At 40.5% G+C, this 19478-nt stretch overlaps 2 protein-coding genes across 2 annotated transcripts; one reads left to right on the forward strand and one right to left on the reverse strand.

The window, feature by feature from the left end:
* Positions 1 to 224: 224 nt before the first annotated feature.
* On the reverse strand, positions 225 to 11872 carry LOC139940741 (mannosyl-oligosaccharide glucosidase-like). Its single transcript, XM_071937109.1, has 4 exons — positions 11148 to 11872; positions 9034 to 9145; positions 6889 to 7033; positions 225 to 5930 (listed from the first exon to the last, which is right to left on the reverse strand). The coding sequence occupies exons 1-4, from the start codon at positions 11803 to 11805 to the stop codon at positions 4011 to 4013; spliced, it is 2835 nt and encodes a 944-aa protein (XP_071793210.1). The 5' UTR covers positions 11806 to 11872; the 3' UTR covers positions 225 to 4010.
* A 578-nt stretch (positions 11873 to 12450) lies between these two features.
* On the forward strand, positions 12451 to 19147 carry LOC139940529 (uncharacterized). Its single transcript, XM_071936822.1, has 2 exons — positions 12451 to 12686; positions 16819 to 19147. Exon 2 carries the CDS (start codon positions 16953 to 16955, stop codon positions 18009 to 18011), a length of 1059 nt encoding a protein of 352 aa, XP_071792923.1. The 5' UTR covers positions 12451 to 12686; positions 16819 to 16952; the 3' UTR covers positions 18012 to 19147.
* Positions 19148 to 19478: the final 331 nt, after the last annotated feature.

Below are 19478 nucleotides of genomic sequence, written 5' to 3' on the forward strand. Positions count from 1 at the left end.
AGTGCTGCTTGAAGCACAAAAGTAGCCTGGCGCAACAAAAATATGGTTACCGGCCAAATACCATGTCATTTGTACAATTTATGACTGGTATTCTGGCTTTTTCTGCTAAGCAGAAATAATATTAAGCAATATTTCTTGCATTGTAAGCAGCTCTATCAAATTGGGCCAAGGTCTATACCTATCATTTTCCATAAGCATCAAGAATTACACAAAAACGAGAGAGCTACATGAACTACCATGCTATATACAGTGCTCTTAAAGCATCTTTATTTTATTTCGCTGAATCAAAATTGTTTGAAATTGAAAATTATATACACCTGTTTTTTAGACACATTGTAAAAAAAAGAAAATATCAAGATAGTTGCACTTGTCCTAGTTGATTTATGATGAATTTATTAATTGTTATATTTGAATTCATTTACGAATGTGGGATATCTGGACACCTGATGACTGCAGACACACCACGTCGATTTCACCAAACTCATCCTAACTTAGGATTAATCTTAGGACTTAGGACGAGTTAAGTTCCCTATCTGAAGACGTAGGATGCATTGAACCCATCCTAAGTTAGGACGGGTTACTCGTCCTACTTCGAGATAGGATTATTAATCCTAGCGTTTCGTGAAATCGGCCGCAGGACCCAATCTCATACAATACAATACAATACAACTTTATTGTCCGTGCATGGGAAATTCCTTTGGCCTTATTGCTCACATAAAAATCGATCACCAGTCATAAGCCTTTTTGAGATATGGCGGGCACAATACTACAGCACTATAAGATTTGAGAAAATTTGTGTGTATACACCCAAACCAAACAGTACACTCCTATCACGTCGCCATACCTCAAAAAGGCTAAAGGTCCTGCTTTACTGCTGCATAATTCTGTGCTGACAGCCATTAATACTGGAGTTACATACTTTACAGGAAGATGCTGTAAGCGCAGATTTCTGCAGTTAGCAGTGCCATGAAATTCGACCAGGTAAGTGTAATTCTGAGCATGCACACAGACTGTGTTAATTTTGCAAAGGTCACTTTCATTGGAAACTCATAAAGTCAGTTTGAAACTTGTGAAGGGGCACCAAGGCCAACACCAGGGGCAACTGCGGCCATGACCGCTGTAGCCTGTGTACAATTCCAGACTTGCACTTCTGCGAACAACAAGTCTACATGGAAGTGTCGTGACCGAGCGGTTAAGAGCACCGAATTCAAACTCTGGTGTTTCTCATCAGCAGAGTGTGGGTTCAAATCCCCAGCCGTGACACGTTAAGCAAGACACCTAACCATTACTTCGTCCTTCGGATAGGACAGAAAGCCGTTGGTCCCTTGTGTTGTGCCAGGCATGTAAAAAAAAAACAGTGCACTTATCGAAAAGAGAAGGGGTTCGCCCCGGTGTTCCTGGCTGTGGCTGCTGTATGCGCGCCGTAGCACCTTGTAAACCCTTTTAAGGTAGTATATAATTGGGTTTAAGAATTCATCCCTGCGATAACCTAGTGTCCCCAAAAGGTCCCCCATTGTGACCTGCATCCTTGCTTTGTGCTAGCATAATTCACCCAAACTTCTCAAGAGTTAAAGACAAAGTATACTTTTGGTTTGTGGAACTATTGGATTGGTTTTAATTCCAAATAAATGTCAACGTAAACAATTAAACTAACATGTGAAAATATCGTTTTAAAAGTTGGTAGCGGCTTTATGATATCGCCAAAAATTCTGGAGCGGTATGTGCATGCAGGAAGTCAGGAAGAATAATCCGATATTTGAATACAAAATCTGAGCCGTCAGACTAAATGTTTTTGAATCTCTCTCCTGAAAATAACACTCCTTTAAAGGGAACTAATTCTCAAAGTGTTATACATTATCAACAGCTGCGGTGCTTCTTACCAAGTGAGTTTTTAGTTTTTGGATTAATCACCAAAAGTATACCCTCCCTTTAAAACCAGAAATGTCCAATGGGGCATAGTTAAACCACCAACAGCGCACTATGAAGATAAATTACAGTAAAAATAGCAACAACAAAACAAGGAAAACAAAACAATTCATCAGATACATGTCATACATGCACATATTATGCTCAAATAATTTGGAGAAAAATTACAGTACACAAGACAACAGTTATATTTAGAACATAGAATATGTACATGGTACATATGATTCTACAATAGCGTCTAGCCACCGTGCATAATTATTTTGAAGGTCAATATTTGAATTAATTTGTGTGCATTATATACAGATTAAAGTTTACAATGAAAATTTGTTCTCTTGGGGTAAACACAAATCAAATTTAACAAAATTATAAAGATGTCTCATTTCACACTTTAAATCTTGTTGTGAAGCCAAGGACTCTCAGAAAATAAACTTAATTATGGTCTACTAACCAATAACCCAATAGACTTGACTCAAGTCCCAATCCCGTGCCAGTGCCACACTAAAATAATTGTTTTCCGGGCCCCAACCTGTTCCGCTTAACTACATTTTGATGATGGGGGCGCACTTGTCTTATGTGACTGCTGGCGCGTTACATGTGTTTAGGACCTCACACGTAAGGAACCCGATCGAGTTCAACTCTGTGTGTCTGAACAGTTCTAAAGTTAGACCGAATCGGGTTTAACCTGAAAAGTTAGACCGTCGAGCTGGGGGGTTTATCTTTAGACCGCTTCAGGTTTATCATTTAACACTGTGTTTGGACAGAATAAAAAAACTACCAAATCTGGTTTACTCACAACAGATGACCCATTGACCTCCGTGACCAAAACAGGATGTCAGAGTGATGGGGTCGCGTTTGCTTTGACCTCTTAAAACTGAAGATAAACTGTATCGGGTTTATCTCATTGCTGTCAGAACGCAAGGGGACGACCACCTCAGAAAGTTAAACCGGTTCGGGTCTAACTTAGTACGCTGTCTGAACACACCCACAGTGTACATAACTGCCCATTCAGTCTTACTACTAAAAATGCTTTCATCTCCAATAAGGAAATTTATAAATATTTGCATATTGGGTTAATTAATTTAACATGACCTCACCTGACAGAACTAGAAAACTATTTTTTAGAAAAGTAGAGTTGAAATGAAATAAATATTTTTGAAACTAGACTTACACTGTCTGAATCCCTACAAACAACATTTACCCTAAACACTCTCCACCCTACATCAGGCCTGATACTTCACGGAGGCAACAAAGGCCTCCATGCCCCCTCGTCATTGCCTTGGTGCCCTTGAAATGCTCCAGTAGAAATTTACAATTTCCTCATAGGGTTCTCTTTACCAAGGAGAAAATGCCTTGGTGCCCTCGCTCTTTCAAAAACGAAGCATTTGTGCCTGATATGAGCTCTGAAATCATTCAGTTTGTTCAATCAATAATATCCCTTCACCCTTCTCTTGCTTTTGCCACAATATTTTAAGCTAAAAGTTTAAAAATAAGATCTTTAGGCATCGTGAAAGACTGGGCATATCTTGCACTATACCTATATTCTTTCTTCTTTGGATTGTTTGAGATACAAGTTGTAACATGTGAGCAAAACATGCACTTTAACATGTCCTAATGTCGAAATATTAGGCTGTTAAAAAAGGACCTGAACTGTGAGCTCATGAAAGCTTGAAAGTGTTGGAGTGCGAAAGTTTGTGAGCACGAAGCCTACTTACATTCATTTATCTTTGGTTCTAAAAACCCTACTTTACAATTTGGGGCATTCTATATGATTTTCTCTCCATGTTTTTATGAATTTGATCTAAATGAAAACAAATCCCGAAAATACTAAAAAAATCCCAACAATACTATTTGTTTTATTAATTTTTAGTTTTAGGGATAAAAAAACCCAGATTTCCGGTAAAAAAAATTGAGAAATCGCATCCCTGAAATATGGCTTAGTATGCACGAACTACCTGCATAAGATACCCCTTGCTCAGGAAACTTGGATGAAATTGCAACTCAAATGTCGACTCTGCAGGCTCTACTGATCTACTTACAAAGCCAAACTTCTTACTTTGCAACGATTAAGGAATGATTGGTGAGGGTTAATATTTTTCTGACATCATGAGCACCACCAGAGCCGACCATCCAGTGAAAGGATGTGACCCTTGACCTTTCCCTGTTTTATCGTTATAATTCTCCCAAATGTAACCCGACCTCTCGTACTCCTTGATAATATTGCTGACAAGGTTTTGCCTGAGCTCTGCATAGAGCGCTGTAGCTTCGTCTTGGTACGGCCCCGCCAGACTTGAGTAATGGTGCAAGGCGCGTACAGCAAGAAAGTTCATGTTTATCCATATAGCACCTCGCCAATATGGCGGGTCATGTTCTGTGTTATACTTCATGTAAATCGGGTCCGATTTCGAGAGTGATCTCAGACCATAGTTAGTCCACAAGAGCTTAGGGTCTTTCAAGTCTGTGAGTATCCTGCCAAGTTTGTTTGACTTTGGCTCAAGGATCTGAAGAAAGAAGGGGAACAGGCTGACGTAGCCGAAGGCATCGACGAACTGTTCCTTGGGTAGGGTGTTCCCTTTGAGCACACGCACTAGAGAGGGTTGGGGAGGTGCAGGGGGGCGTCGCTGACCTGGCTTGGGTCTAGGAGGAGGTGGGAGCGTTGGCCTTTTCAAGACAACAGCAGAAGAGTGTATCCCATAATCACTGTACATCTTTCCCTTCGTGGACCAGTGTAGACTATCGAGCAGTTTATTGTCGCTAAGAACTTTATGAGTGACTTGATAGTCCTGGAATGGGGCGTTGATAGCCTTGGCTATGTCTACCATGACTCCTGAAGCTAAGGCCATCCAGCAGCGTAGATCGACGTGAAGTTCATCATCTGATGGATGGGATGCCCTCGGGAAGTCATCCAGACCGGATGTCAGGGTCTTGGGGTTTAACTCTCTGTCCGTCGTTGCATCCCGGCCTCTCCATCGATACGTGGACGGCTTAGGTCCTGCCTGGGTCGTATTAAACCAACGGTACCAAGCCTCTAACCTCGGATACACATGACCCAGATAGTCCAAGAAATCAGCATTATTACTGGATGTTGCATCTTTTAAAATAGACTGCAGAGGTAGAAACAAGGTCGGCGGGTTGGCATTTTCGTTGTTCTGAACGACAAACTCATCGGGGACTTTGCTGCGGGCCTCTCCTCCCAGGATCTGCTCCCGGGGAATCCACCCTTCCATATTCATAAGATCGAGCCAGTGACCAATTATCTCCTTGCTCAGGACTGGGTCCCACTTGCTGATCAGTAGATTATGGAATCCTTCATCCCAGAGAAAACCTCGAGGGAAGAATGACCGAGACGGCACGGCCGTCAGCAATGGGGCCTCCCAGTACTTCACAGGTTCTGGATTATACTTGGACCGGACCGTAGAATGACCATAGAAATACCCTATCCCTCCTAACATGTTACTAAGCACAGCCTTTGCGACATCGATCTCTCTCTTCTTATACCCTTTCTGTTTTAACCCAAACTTTTCCTCGAAGGTTACGTCAAAGTTCTCTTTGTGCTGTTTCAGCCACTGAGTGAACACATCGCCAGAAAGAGGGACCTGGCGATTGATGTTGCTTCCCGACTCGAATATCACCTCCATTTCAAAAGGGAGAGACACGGTCACCTGATGAGCGATGAAATTCGCCTGGTAGTCTGTGATTTCTTTCAGCGCTAGGATGTCCCCTGCCAGGCCCGCCATGACTTGTTTTCCAGAGTAGGGATAGCGTTTGAGACTCTGCAAGACGACATCCTTACTGCGGTGAATACTCGGGCTGTAAGTGCTGACGTAGTGGAATTTCTTGGCGTTGGTCGCTGGTGGAAACCTGAGGCTGAAACTACCAAGCTCTTTTGAAGATCCACGAATCTGAAGAAGTTGACCTCCCTTCACGATAGACTGGAGGTCACCGTTGGTTCCGTCGAGTGCAGTGTAGAAAATTAGACTTACGATTGTCTTGTTTGCGGCTCTCGTCTGCAGAATTAACACATTTGTGCAAAGAATTAAAATGCTGGAAAAGAACTGAGAATGCAAGCCTGAATGGGATACATAATAAATCTTTTGGTCATTGGTCTATAATTATCTATTTTTACCCTAAACTTTAGTGGGCTGGTGAATCTTGAAGAATTTGTAGAGAAAAAAATAAATAATAATAAATAAAAATTTACAGTGCAAAACATAGTTTGAAACAAGAACAGTTTTGTTTTAAATACAAACATTTGGAGCAAGGAAAAGCATCCGGCTTGGTCACCGGATTAGCACAAGACCTGCTTACCGCCGAATTCTGTGCTTACGATCACGATTCCCAGCTTACGTGCAAGCGCCGAATTTCTGCGCTAGCCTTGTAAGCGTAGAATGCCTATTAACGTGGAGTACGCAGGCGCAGAAGTCAAAATTCGCCGCTAACCCGTGAAATACGCTTGCCGTAAGCACAGAATTCCCTGCTTCCGTAAGTGCCGATTCTGTGCTTACGGTAAGCAGAGCCATGAAATTGGGCCCTGCATGAGTCAATCCAGGGGTGGAGGGCAAGAAATTATACCACTACACCAACTCGACCACCCTCAAGATGATTGTGGCATTGTGGGGTACAGTTTTGTTTTCTCAAGAAACTGCTGGGCCCAATTTCATTGTACTGTATGGTAAGCAAACGTGCTTTAGCATTAGCCTGTTTCACTGGTAAGCAAGAAAAATAAGGCATCCACATTCACCGTGGATTTGCCTTGTTACGTCATTTACTTTCATACAGTGAGCACCGGAAGGTTAGCAAATAGGCCTTTTCCTGTGCATACGGTTAGCGGCGTTATGAAAAGAGAACTTGCTCTGTAAGCACAGAATCAGCTATTAAGCATCTCTATGAAACTGGGCCCTGATCACCCAGGAATTCTATAAGGGGCTGACTGGGATAGCAATTAAGGATTGTCTATTAACTTACCCTGGGCTTTCCGCTGATTCGTGTCGTCCAATCACCCCCATGGTTCCCACCAGGCTGCTTTACAAATTCAGTTTTCAAGGTGAAATTCTTGTCGACGACTTCCTGTACTCCAAAGTTAACTGCATCGTGTTGAAGCCATCCATATCTACATTCATAACCCATATATCAAAGTGAATAATTATTGTCTAGTAACTAAACTCATTAACAAGCAGGAATGGTAAATAATAACTGGAACTCGGACAAATTTGTTTTGATTAAAGGCAGTGTTCACTATTGGTAATTACTCAGAAAAATTATTCGCATAAAACCTTACTTGGTATTGCATATTTGGGAGTTGTTGGTAGTATAAAACATTGTGAGAAATGGCTCCCTCTGAACTAACGTAGTTTTGGAGAAAGAAGTACATTTCCATGAATTTCATTTCAAGACCTCAAAATTAGATTTTGAGTTCTTGAAATCAAGCATGTGAAAGCACACAACTTTGTGTGTCAAGGGAGTTTTTTCTTTCATTATTATCTCGCAACTTCCGACGACCAATTGAGTTCAAATTTTCACAGGTTTGTTACTTTATGCATTATATATATGTTGAGATACACCAAGTGAGAAGACTGGTCTTTGACAATTACCAAAGGTGTCCAGTGTCTTTAAATTGGGGAATGATGCATTTTCTTGTGAAATATCTAAATACCTGATAGCTGGTTTTTGGTATATTGTTGGTATACTTCAACACATTTGTTTGTTTGTCCTTGTTGTGTATCTCTTGTCTAAATTGCGAGTCTAGACAATAGACTCTGTCAATAGGTTAGAGTACAAAAGCCAAGGCTTTCACCCAATCCTGTGTTTTGCCCGTCTGACTTGTTAGGCATTTTGGCTACTGTTTATAACTGTAAAAAAATGTAACTGTCGCTATTATGAAACACCAATGATCATGTGAGGGCAATACCGAAATAAATGTTTATTGAATTAAATTGAAATCGTTTCCCAAAATAATAAAAACTAAGTTCCAGCACAGATGGTGTACACTCGTGCATTAGATTCAGCAGAAATAGTCAGTTTGGGCAGTAGGGAGAATAAATAACCTGCAGTTGTAAAGTTATCTTTTAAAGGGTAATACCGAGCCCTCAAAAATCGTTATCTAGAAAGAGCATGTTGTAAAGATCTTAATTCACAGAAGGCTATTCGTATTTCGTTTGAGAACGAAGTTCTTATCTAGTGTGTTCATCTATCCTTGTTCACTAAGCGCGTCCATTTTGTTTGACAACCCAGCCACATCAGGGACATGATGATGTAGTGACTGCACCAAGTAGTGTGTGTGTACATGACGGGAGACTGTTACGTGGTGTGTGAGACCACCAAGCTCGCGTGTGTTGCAGTATTATCGTACCTAGACACAGCAGGAGATTGCCAGGGATTGGCAGAAGGCTTCAAGGATTTTAAGTCTCGATCCTACAATGCAGACTGTTTGAATAGGAATTTATCAATTCCCATCTTCAGCTCCCCTGAGCAATTGTTTATTTTTAAAATATTTTCTTTGTTAAGCCCCCTTATCAACAGGGGTTTAGCCTTGTTTTGGGCCAACTTGCATAACCTTTTAGCCTTCGGGAAAGACTCTGCTAGGGTTGAAACGTCAGGACATTAATAACTATTTTTTGCAAATTTTAAAACAATTAGTCCCGAGTATTGGCGACATCACTGTGTGTTCACCACTTTGCAGAAGAATGGGAAACCATTGGGTCTCTGAGCACCTGTTCGAATGCAGTTCACAGCACTTATGCAAAGCAGAAATGACCTTTATCACCTCTTGTACCAAGACAATAGGTATTATAACATAGGTCTTTGAATTTCATTCTTGAAGGTGCACAGCTAGGTTCCTCTAGTTAGAGGCACTTCTAAAGAAAATTTGAAATTTTATGTTGGAACTCTCTGAATAGACTGATCCATTAAGCTCCGCCCCATTGCGTATTGACCAATCACAACGCATCGAAGGTCCGACATATAAAGTCTGACATTCCTGCGCGTATGCTTGACGCGCCCATTGGAGAAAGGCATTGGAGAGGCTCACATGTTCTTGCTCACACGTGAGTCGTGGGCGGAGCATAATGGATCGGTCTATTGTCGTAGGCCACTTGTAGGCCCGATACATACCTTGCAAGTTGATCTCCTTGCTCACATGTATGACGAATTGAGAGTTGTTTATCGAACTGAGTGAACCACATGAGACCTGTCACTGGAGAATGTGAACTCCTCGTCTTAAGTCCTGAGAACGTGAGAAAAAATAAAAATAAATCTGTTTATCTTTCTATTTGTATCCTTTTCTGCCAATGTCATTAAATACAAATAATTAGCCATAACATTTATGGCTAATATTGCATCAAAAATTATATACAGCATCACTTACAGACTTCTATTACATATTAAATGTTTGGCCACAATGTGGATATTTTACTAATAAAATCTAACATAAAATCATCCAAATAATCTATTCTGTTTTCACTTTATAAGCTATTTTGTATATTTCTGTTTCAGAATATACTTCTCTCTAGAAAAAATCCTTGGGAGCCACAAATGAGAAAAAAAATAACTACCCTCAAATAAAACGCAGGTAAACTTAAAGGCACTGTACACGTTTGGTTATTGTCAAAGACCAGTGTTATCACTTGGTGTATCCCATCATGTCATCATGATGTATCCCATCATGAAAATTTGGGTTCAATCGGTCATCGAAGTTGCGAGAAAATGATGAAAGAAAAACACCCTAGTTGGACGAATTTGTGAATAAAAGACTTCTAGCTAGCTAGAATATTTTTGTTATTTTAGTGAGAAATTACCTCTTTCTCAAAAACTACAATATTTAGAGGGAGTCATTTCCCACAATGTTTTATACTATCAACAGGTCTCCAATGCTCATTACTGAGTCAGTTTTTAAGTTAATATCTGTTTTGAGTAACTACCAAACGTGGTCTTCTTTTTAAGTAACAATAAAAGAATATTATTTATTTTAAGTGATACAAATTAATAATAAGCAAGCATCAGCATAGCCTTGCTCAAGGCAGTCGAATTATTCACTCCGAAAAAAGACCGCCGCTGTATAAAAACCCACTCGTATTCACTGTGCGTAAAACCCACCCGTATTCACTGTGCATAACATCGCACGACACGATGCCCCCGTACACTATCCGCATGCGGAGGCCGTCAGGCCGACAGCCTTGTAGGGTCTGTGTTGAAGCCACTGACCTCATTACTATAATAAGCGAAGAGTTCCCACGGTCAGCTCATTACCATAATGCCCGCGAAAGATGAGACATGTCTACATCATCACACACTGCACACCACCACCACAGACGCTCAGCGAGCATGATAGGCGTGTGATTGGACGTCAAAATGAATAATTCATTTGCCTCACATCCTGTGTTGTCTGATAGGTCTGACGAACGATATACATATTCATGAGCTGCATACTAGCATATCCTAGAGCCCCCCCAATTTCGTCCTCTATTGGAATTTTTTCAATACAACACATTAAAACGGGAAGATACAGACCCGACAAGGCTGTCGGCCTGACGGCCTCCGCATGCGGTTAGTGCGATGACTTGTGTGAACAGTATTCGTGCGATGTGACAGTGTGTATACGGGTGGGTCATTCGGTGTGATCGCACACACCATGCACAGGGTATACGGCAGGTGGGTTTACAGCTGCGTCTTTTCGGAGCGAATAATGCGACTGCCTTGAGCAAGGCTAGCATCAGCAGGGACTCGAACATAGTCTCATAGTACTAGGCAACTTTACCAAGATCTGGACAATTATAATAAATTTTGTAATTTAACGTGTTTAATGTTGGCTACCTGTATGAATCAAAGACGGCGGTAAAAGTAAACTGCTTTCAAGTATAAAATGCTTTGTGTTGTAGTACGTTTGTGTTATACTGAGACAAGAGTCAACAAATCAGAACTAAATATTTTTCTTCATAAAAAACATCAATCATTGACAAATAATATTTCCAAAATCAATTACATATTTCGTTGCTCTTCTTAAATTAATTGTTAAAATCTTCCCATCTGGAGTCATCAAGTTATTAATTGTTGAATTGTTTAAAAACAATATAATAACATAATACACATTACAACATGAACAATGCTGTAGGTAGCCCCACTTGTGTGGCCAAAGCGAACTGAATAGCCCTGGCTACACAAGTGGGGCTATGCTGTAGGTACACAGTATTTTTAACAATCTATTGAGGAAATTCTTCTTGAGAAATTACCAAAATAAACACCGGGGCGGTACGTTCCCCAGAATCTGGCAGGTGATTTGGAGGCCGAGCTTGCATCTTCACCAATCACACACGGCGCATCAAGCCGTGTAGACACCCTCTTCGCTAAGGCATCTTTATAAAACAGGTACCCAAAAGGAAGAAAACTCAGCACGACAAGGCAAGCAAATGTCTTCAAACTGACAGGTAAAGCTGATTTCTGCTTCCGGTTTACTCCGACGCCGCCACGTGTAATGTTGTTGATAGAGCCGCCGTCGTCCGTCTCGTCGACGGACCCCCCATTTCCGTTGTTCCGGCCGGCGTTGTCGTCTGACGAGTTGTTCTTTTTATGGTTCCGCTGCCGAAGTAAAATTCTCCCCATATCGTTGTCTTGGTCTTGCGCTGGTGGTTGATCTAGGCCGTAACTTTCCACGTTGTTTTCGGCGTCCAATAATCCGGCATTTTTGTCATGACTTGATGAACGCCGTGGGTTTACATTACCGGCGAGTAGAAAGGCATCGTCGGCAACATTTGTTGACCTTTTTTGAACAAGGTCACTTTCACTGATCGTGTCGTCATCGTTTTGCATCAACTCCGCCGGATTTGATTGGTCGGTGTCCGGCGGAGAATTAGAGCTCTCCATTTCATTACCCGAAGCCGCCATTATCATGCAAAATTTTCTTTTTTATCCGGCCCCGGCGTTCGTGTGTGTCAGGTCAATGTATTCGCACTGTGATTAGGTGGTGTGATGCGTGAGTTGTGTAATATAAACGCAAAAGCGTGTATTATCGACAACAAGCATTCCTTACCATTGATCTTTTAATGCAGAGGGAGGGCGCCATTTCTTTTTTTACTGAGTGAGGGTGTTTTGTAATGTAAACTGCCAATTTCTGGCTTGAGTAGAAGACTACGTTGTAGCGCCATTTGAAATAAATCATCAGATGGGGGCCAGGAGTTGTGCATGAACGACGTTATAAAAGTTATTTGGAAATCTTATTATTTTCCCTTTTTTAAATAACTCTCGTAGAGGGAACATGACGCGTGCATAATAACGGCGTTATTAGAAACGTAGTCTCATCTCAAGACAGCAATTGACAGTCAAACCCTAGCCCTCCATGCGGTGTTAAAAAAAGCTGGACAGACAAACCCCGCGGGCACTGGAACTTGGAAGTTCCGGGAAGGAGATTTTGCATTGTTTAATCTAATAAAAAATTGTCGATCTGATAATTTTTTTTTTTGTTACAACAGTGATTTAAAAGTAATTACCACTTTCTTCCCCTTCTTTTAATTGGTCGTTCAGCTCACATGTCTCGGCGGAGGAAGTTCCGCACGAACTACAGAGGGCGCGCTCAGACGTCAGCTAAAAAAACATAATTGGCGCATACTTGCATCAGAAAAGTCATCAAACCCGAAACTTCTTCTAGTTCTACATGATAGTTTTAATACTTCCGCGTTGTTCATTGAGTAAATCATCAGCAAGTTTTCTAGCTACTTCTTGCCGAAACACAGCAGTTAATTCGAGCTTAACCTCGGAGAACGAGCAAGTCAAAAGTAAGTCATAAGTTATAACTTATAAGAATCGGTCCATACAAATCCACTCCGTATCCTTGGCCCGGAAGTCGGGGAACGGTTCAATTCGCGCACGCCAACTCGAATTCGAACGCCTGTATCGTAGCGTCATACGTTATCGACCCTCATATGTTTTCGGTCCCCAACTTTGATTCCCGTTTTCGCGAAATGGTGCAAGCTGCACCGGTGACAGAAGCTATGCAGTTTACTCACGGTCTGTATTTAAATCAGGCTTAATCATGCTGAGAATAAAGTTTCCTGTCGTTGGTTATTCTCAATCAAACATTTATAAAATGATTGATTTTTGGTACTAATCACTAGTGCATTACTAGTGCATTATTAGGCCAACATTCAAATGAGTCAAAGAAACATCATCCAACCTCGAAAGTTCAAAACAAAATTACTATCTGCTAGATTGAGTTTCATTCTGCTTAAGTCACTAGATGGATCACGTGAGGTGGTTACTATTTGAGATTCTATGGTGTGCAAATGTGGGGAAAATATTAAAATATTTTAAGTGAAAATGACAACAATTTCTTTTTTGATTTACTCATGCATCCTGTAATAAATTCCGACAAGCGTAATAAATATTAAGTCTACATTAAAGAGAAAATATCATAGATTGGTTTCTTATCTCCTGAAACCAAAAATTACTGGTCTGAAATGGGGGAAAACGGATTGTTATGAAGTGTCAGTGCATCAAGGGGGGTAGGGTGTTTTACTTTCATGCCTTATGATATCTCTGGATTCTAATAAAGTAGCGGAAAAGTTTCCGTATGGCGCCACCACTTTTTCATTCGAAATAAAATAATATAGTATCTAATTTACCTGATTGATAAATCCCTTTTTGTAAAAATGAGTGAAAAAGTGGTGGCGCCATACGGAAAGTTATCCAAAGTAGCCATAATGCCGTAGGACAAAAATGTAATTAAATTTGTTAAGTAGTATATAATTGAATAATATTTTTGATTTATTTTGCACGCCATACTAGCTTCTGAATATTCAATAAAATAACCAACCAATGAAAGGGGTGAAAACATATGACGGACTGTCTCTCGCAACGTAAAACCAAAACTTTAAAAATTTCAACACACCATGAAGTGAAAGTGTTATTGTTAAAAAATTGGATAGATGATTTGAGAAAAAAAAATTTAGTTTTTGATTGTGAAAAATTTTCCTGTTATCCTACTGAAAACACATGACACCAGGATATATAGTGTAAACCAGTAGAATACCGGACACTTCGGCACCTCGCATAGTCGGCACCTGCAAAGTCGGCACCTTGCAAACTCGGCACCCACTCGGCACCTTGCAAACTCGGCACCCAATCGGCACCAAGATTGAAGATTCAGAATGCCGGCACCTTACAAACTCGGCACCAGCCTTTTTTTATTGACTTTAAACTCTGGGTCCTACTAAAAGCCAACAACAAGCCGACAACGCCGACAACAAGCCTAGAGCGCCGACAACACGCTGACGACAACAAGTTTTAAAAATTAAATACCTCAAAAATTGCAAATAAGCCATAATTAGGACTATGTGTGCTTTGTAATATAAACCTATAAATTTAATGTAAAAACTTCACGAAAAGTGTGAATTTTGAACTAGAAAAACACTCAACTTTCATGGAAAACGGTGGGACGGCATCTTAAAAAACTGTGTTTGGACCTGTCCATTATGATGCCATAATTAGGACTATGTCAATTATGTGTGCTTTGTAATATAAACCTATAAATTTAATGTAAAAAGTTCACGAAAAGTGTGAATTTTGAACCAGAAAAACACTCAACTTTCATGGAAAACGGTGGGACGGCATCTTAAAAAACTGTGTTTGGACCAGTCCATTATGATGCCATCATTAGGACGATGTCACTTATGAGTGCTTTGTAATATAAACCTATAAATTTAATGTAAAAACTTCACGTAAAGTGTGAATTTTGAACCAGAAAAACACTCAACTTTCATGGAAAACGGTGGGACGGCATCTTAAAAAACCTTGTCTGGACCAGTCCATTATGATGCGGGTAAGTCAGATTTAGCAATAGAGGACGGGAGTCATGTAAAAACCTTCAACTGTGCACACTGCAGTGAAGGTCTACACATGACATTCGCCCTCTGTTGTTGACAAGTGCTAAATCTACCCGTATCATAAGTGAAGTTTTTTTCTGGTTAAAAATACACACTTTTTGTAAAGTTTTTCCATTAAATTTATGTTTATATTACAAAGCACATAGTTCTAACATATCTATGGTTTATTTGCCATTTTTTAGGTAATTAAAACTTGTTGTTGGCGTGTTGTCGGCGCTCTGGACTTGTTGGCGGCGTTGTCAGCTTGTTGGCTTTTAGTAGGACCGCAAACTCGGCACCAAGCAGAAAAGTATTATCACCTCGAAAAGTCAAGACTCAAGTGGTTAAAAATAAAGTTACTTACGTACGTGTACTTACACAATAAAAAATGGTTTGATAGTTAATAGTTTTAGTAGCTTTGTAAACGATGTTAAATCACTAGTTCTATGGGTGATGAAAATTCCAAACTTTCAAGAACATTTGGGGCCAGGAAATTTACCGTCCGCATGCACGTCCCGTGTTCAGTTTACAAGTTTGTAAAATGTTGTTTAGTAGGCACGTACAGCTGGTACGGGCCTAGGCTGTCCATCGGTGAAAGTGCAGTGCCATTTTCTTATGATTTGGGCTTTGAACAATTTTAATAAGGGTTTGTTTAGTTTGAATAATGATTTTCAATGGAGTTTTAAAAGCTTCTTAACAGAGCGTGATTTGCCGAAAGGCCCCGGCCATGATCAATGGGGACTAATTTCCCGACGGCTCCGCGACAGTTCTGTGCACGATAGCTCTACGGCGTGCAAACACCAAAGATCGTTGTGCACACTCCTTTCAGTGCAATATTTGCAATGATATTACTGATAACTTTATTATGATTATGTGACTGTGGGACTCAACTTTAACATAAAAATGAGGCCTACCAAGCAGTGTTTTTTCAACTGGGTGCCGAGTTTGTATTTGTACATGTGCCGAGTTTGTGGGTGCCGAGTTTGTGGGTGCCGAGTTTGCAAGGTGCCGAGGTTGTGGGTGCCGAGTTTGCAAGGTGCCGAGTTTGCAGGTGCCAAGTTTGCAAGGTGCCAAAGTGACCGGTACCCAACCAGTACGCAAATTGGTCAACTCGTACGCCGTCCAACTCGTACACCAACCAACTCGTACACACTCACTTACTCCTAAAAAACAGAAGTAGAACCATGGAGGTAGAAATATCATGATGAGGTTCGTTACCACTGTCGCCTCCACATTTCTACCTCCATGATCACTCCATGATCGATACGACATAGCGGAACGAACCTCTTCGTAGTTCTAGGGGTAGGGGTAGTGTCTAGCTAGGGGACTCAGCTGTGTTTATGTTAGTTGCCATAACGTAACCCCCCTGCCGTCGGCAGGATGGTTACGTTATCACAACTATGTTTATGTATGATATGTGTGGTGTCAACTGAGGACTTCTCATTGTTGTCCCATTGCGTGGACATCCCCATTGGTTTTGTACACGAAATCGAATCGAGGATGTCCTCGATTGACTTTTTCCTGGATCCCTTTTTGTTAAAGTCCTCGGTTTGAATGCATAGTCTAGACATGCCAAACTCATACACATACAAGTTTTTGAAACTCTGCACTGTTAGTAGGAATAATCGTTGTAAGTATTTTTTGTCAGCCATCAACAAGACTTTCATTATTTATTCCGCTCACACTTATTTGATATTTTCCAAAAAAGGTATGAGCGGAGTTAATAATAAAAAATAATCATTTTTTGAATTTATCTGTAGCATTGGTTTTGTTTTTTACTGTAAAATAAACATTACGAACGTTACATCATTCATAAGCTTTGATATTTCAGAAACCGACAAAGCTTCTGTGACTATTTTTTTTTAAATTCAGGAAAAAAAAATTAAAAATCCTCTCTTACGGCAAAATTTCAATTTTCAGTCAAATACAAAATCAAATTTAAAAAGATTAATTTTAAAATGGACGAAGCAACTACTTGAAGCATATTATGTTTGTCTATAAAGAGGGCACATTTGAACTTTTAAACCCCTTTGTCTACCCCTTGCAGAATAATGGTATAGTCCAGGAGTTGCTGGGGACTAGGCATGTGTCTACTAGGCGAATTCTAATGATGAGTTAAACAAAAAGGCCTTCACAATAAAGAAGAAAAAACTGAAGAGCAAATATTAATTGACAATCGTGATGGAGAAGTTAGCAAGTGACATTTTGCTAGAAAGCATTCAAAAGCGTCGTCTGTTCGTTAGCTTAGGAGCACATTTGACCTTGTCTGAACTTCGTAGAAAAATAAATCAGACAGACCGTCAACATGACCACACGGGACCCTTTGTTTGTGATCTGTGTGGAAAAGCTTTTCCATCTGAGGCTAAGCAGACAGTCCACCAGCAAATCCACACTGAAGAGAAACCATTTGTTTGTGATCTTTGTGGAAAAGCTTTTCCATCTGAGGCTAAGTGGACAGTCCACCAGCAAATCCACACTGGAGAGAAACCATTTGTTTGTGATCTTCAGGGAAAAGCTTTCCCATATGAGGCTAAGCGGACAGTCCACCAGCAAATCCACACTGGAGAGAAACCATTTGTTTGTGATCTTTGTGGAAAAGCTTTCCCATCTGAGGCTAAGCGGACAGTCCACCAGCAAATCCACACTGGAGAGAAACCTTTTGTTTGTGGTATTTGTGGGACATCCTTCTCACGAAAAAGTAATCTGACATGCCATCAGCTGGTCCATACTCGAGAGAAACTTTTTCTTTGCGACATTTGTGACAAATCCTTCTCACGAAAAAGTTGCCTGACATCACATCAGTTGTTCCACACCGGAGAGAAACTATTTGTTTGCGACATTTGTGGAAAATCCTTCTTACATAAAAGTCACCTGACATGCCATCAGCTGGTCCACACTGGAGAGAAACTATTTGTTTGCGATATTTGTGGAAAATCCTTCTCACAAAAAAGTAACCTGACACGCCATAGGGTGGTCCACACTGGAGAGAAACCTTTTGTTTGCGACATTTGTGGAAAATCCTTTTCACGAAAAAGTGGCCTGACAAGCCATCAGCGGGTTCACACTGGAGAGAAGCCATTTGTTTGCAACATTTGTGGAGAATCCTTCTCACATAAACGTAGCCAAACACGCCATCATCTGGTCCACAGTGGAGAGAAGCCATTTGTTTGCGGTGTTTGTGGAAAATCCTTAGCACATAAATATAACCTAGCACGCCATCAGCTGGTCCACACTCATTGAGAGAAGCCAAGTGTTTGTGACCTTTGTGGAAAATCCTTCTCACATAAACGAAGCCTAACATGCCATAGGCTGGTTCACACTGGAGAGAAGCCATTTGTTTGCAACATTTGTGGAGAATCCTTCTCACATAAACGTAGCCTAACACGCCATCATCTGGTCCACAGTGGAGAGAAGCCATTTGTTTGCGGTGTTTGTGGAAAATCCTTAGCACATAAATATAACCTAGCACGCCATCAGCTGGTCCACACTCATTGAGAGAAGCCAAGTGTTTGTGACCTTTGTTGGGAAAGCCTTTTTGGACTTTTGTACACAAAATCAAATCGAGCCTAAAGGTACCAGGCCACACAGTGCACACGTCTCTATATGCACACAGCCAGGGTGCCCGACAGCTCGGGTTACCGACATGATGTCACGTTTATGCAAACGTTTAATCTCTTGAAAACCATTTAAAAAATACTTCCGCATTTAATAAAAAAACAAACAAACACTGCAGCTACCCTTTAAAAGTAACTTGACTCGCCAACACCATTAGCAAGTCCACTCTCAGAAAAAAACATGTGGATAACACTTTTGTGGAAACCACTTGTCAACTGAAAATATATTTTTTCATCAGCATTTGAGAGAAACATTTTTGGGGGTTTTCTTTGTAGAAATTTTCATTCAAAAATTGTAATTTAAATATATTGGATGTCTTTGCGTACCCATTTAAGAAAGCCATTTGTTTTGAACCCTTCACACCAACATCACACATGTTTTCAGCCGAGGTCTCAAATTCAAATCAAATATTTCTAGGGGCCATTCATAATAGTCAATGTTCAGAATAACTTCTAAGTCAGAAATTACTTCTTTAAAATAAAACTTTGTTACTTCAGAGGGAGCCGTTTTTCATGTTTTATATTATGAACAGCTCTCCATTGCTTGGAAGTGTTGATTTTGAGTACTTACCAATAGTGTCCACAACACAAATATAATGAGTTAATGGCAGTGGACTCCACAGTGCCTTTAACTAATTCCATTTGTGTTGTTTTGAACTTGTAAACTTTGTAAAAATAGTAAGATGATTAACTTTGAAGAGAAAGTGTTTTGATATAAAAAGATTGATGTAACATTGGATGATTTCACAAAATAAATAAACAGTTGGGAATTAACTTTATACTTTTGTTTAGATTTTAATTGTTTTACTTTTTTTATCAAACTGATGAGGCCGCGTGGTGGGGGAGGGGGGGGGGGGTTGGGGGGGTTGTCTAGTGTTTTGAAAGCCAACTTATCATTGATGTAGCACATGGGGGGACATGAAGCTTCCCTAGTTATTAGTTATCACGTAAAAATAACTTATGATTTATGACAGGCTGTATTTTATGACAGGCTGTAACCCGGGCCCTGTGCCTGCCTGAAAATGAGACGCCACAATTCGCGTATAACATTCCCCTATTATTACCCCGCCTCCCCTTCCCCTATACCCCCCAC

The sequence above is a fragment of the Asterias amurensis genome, chromosome 8 (assembly GCF_032118995.1).
Source record: "Asterias amurensis chromosome 8, ASM3211899v1".
NCBI classification, from domain to species: domain Eukaryota; kingdom Metazoa; phylum Echinodermata; class Asteroidea; order Forcipulatida; family Asteriidae; genus Asterias; species Asterias amurensis.

Bases quoted from the DNA above. Each gene is read 5' to 3' on its own strand.
- LOC139940741 (XM_071937109.1), bottom strand. From the start codon at position 11,805: ATGATAATGGCGGCTTCGGGTAATGAAATGGAGAGCTCTAATTCTCCG. The intron at 7,034-9,033 runs GTATGTATCGGG...TTATGAATGTAG, and splicing joins CAAGGAGATCAACTTGCAAG to ATATGGATGGCTTCAACACG. The intron at 5,931-6,888 runs GTAAGTTAATAG...TTAATTCTGCAG, and splicing joins GAATCAGCGGAAAGCCCAGG to ACGAGAGCCGCAAACAAGAC.
- LOC139940529 (XM_071936822.1), top strand. From the start codon at position 16,953: ATGGAGAAGTTAGCAAGTGACATTTTGCTAGAAAGCATTCAAAAGCGT.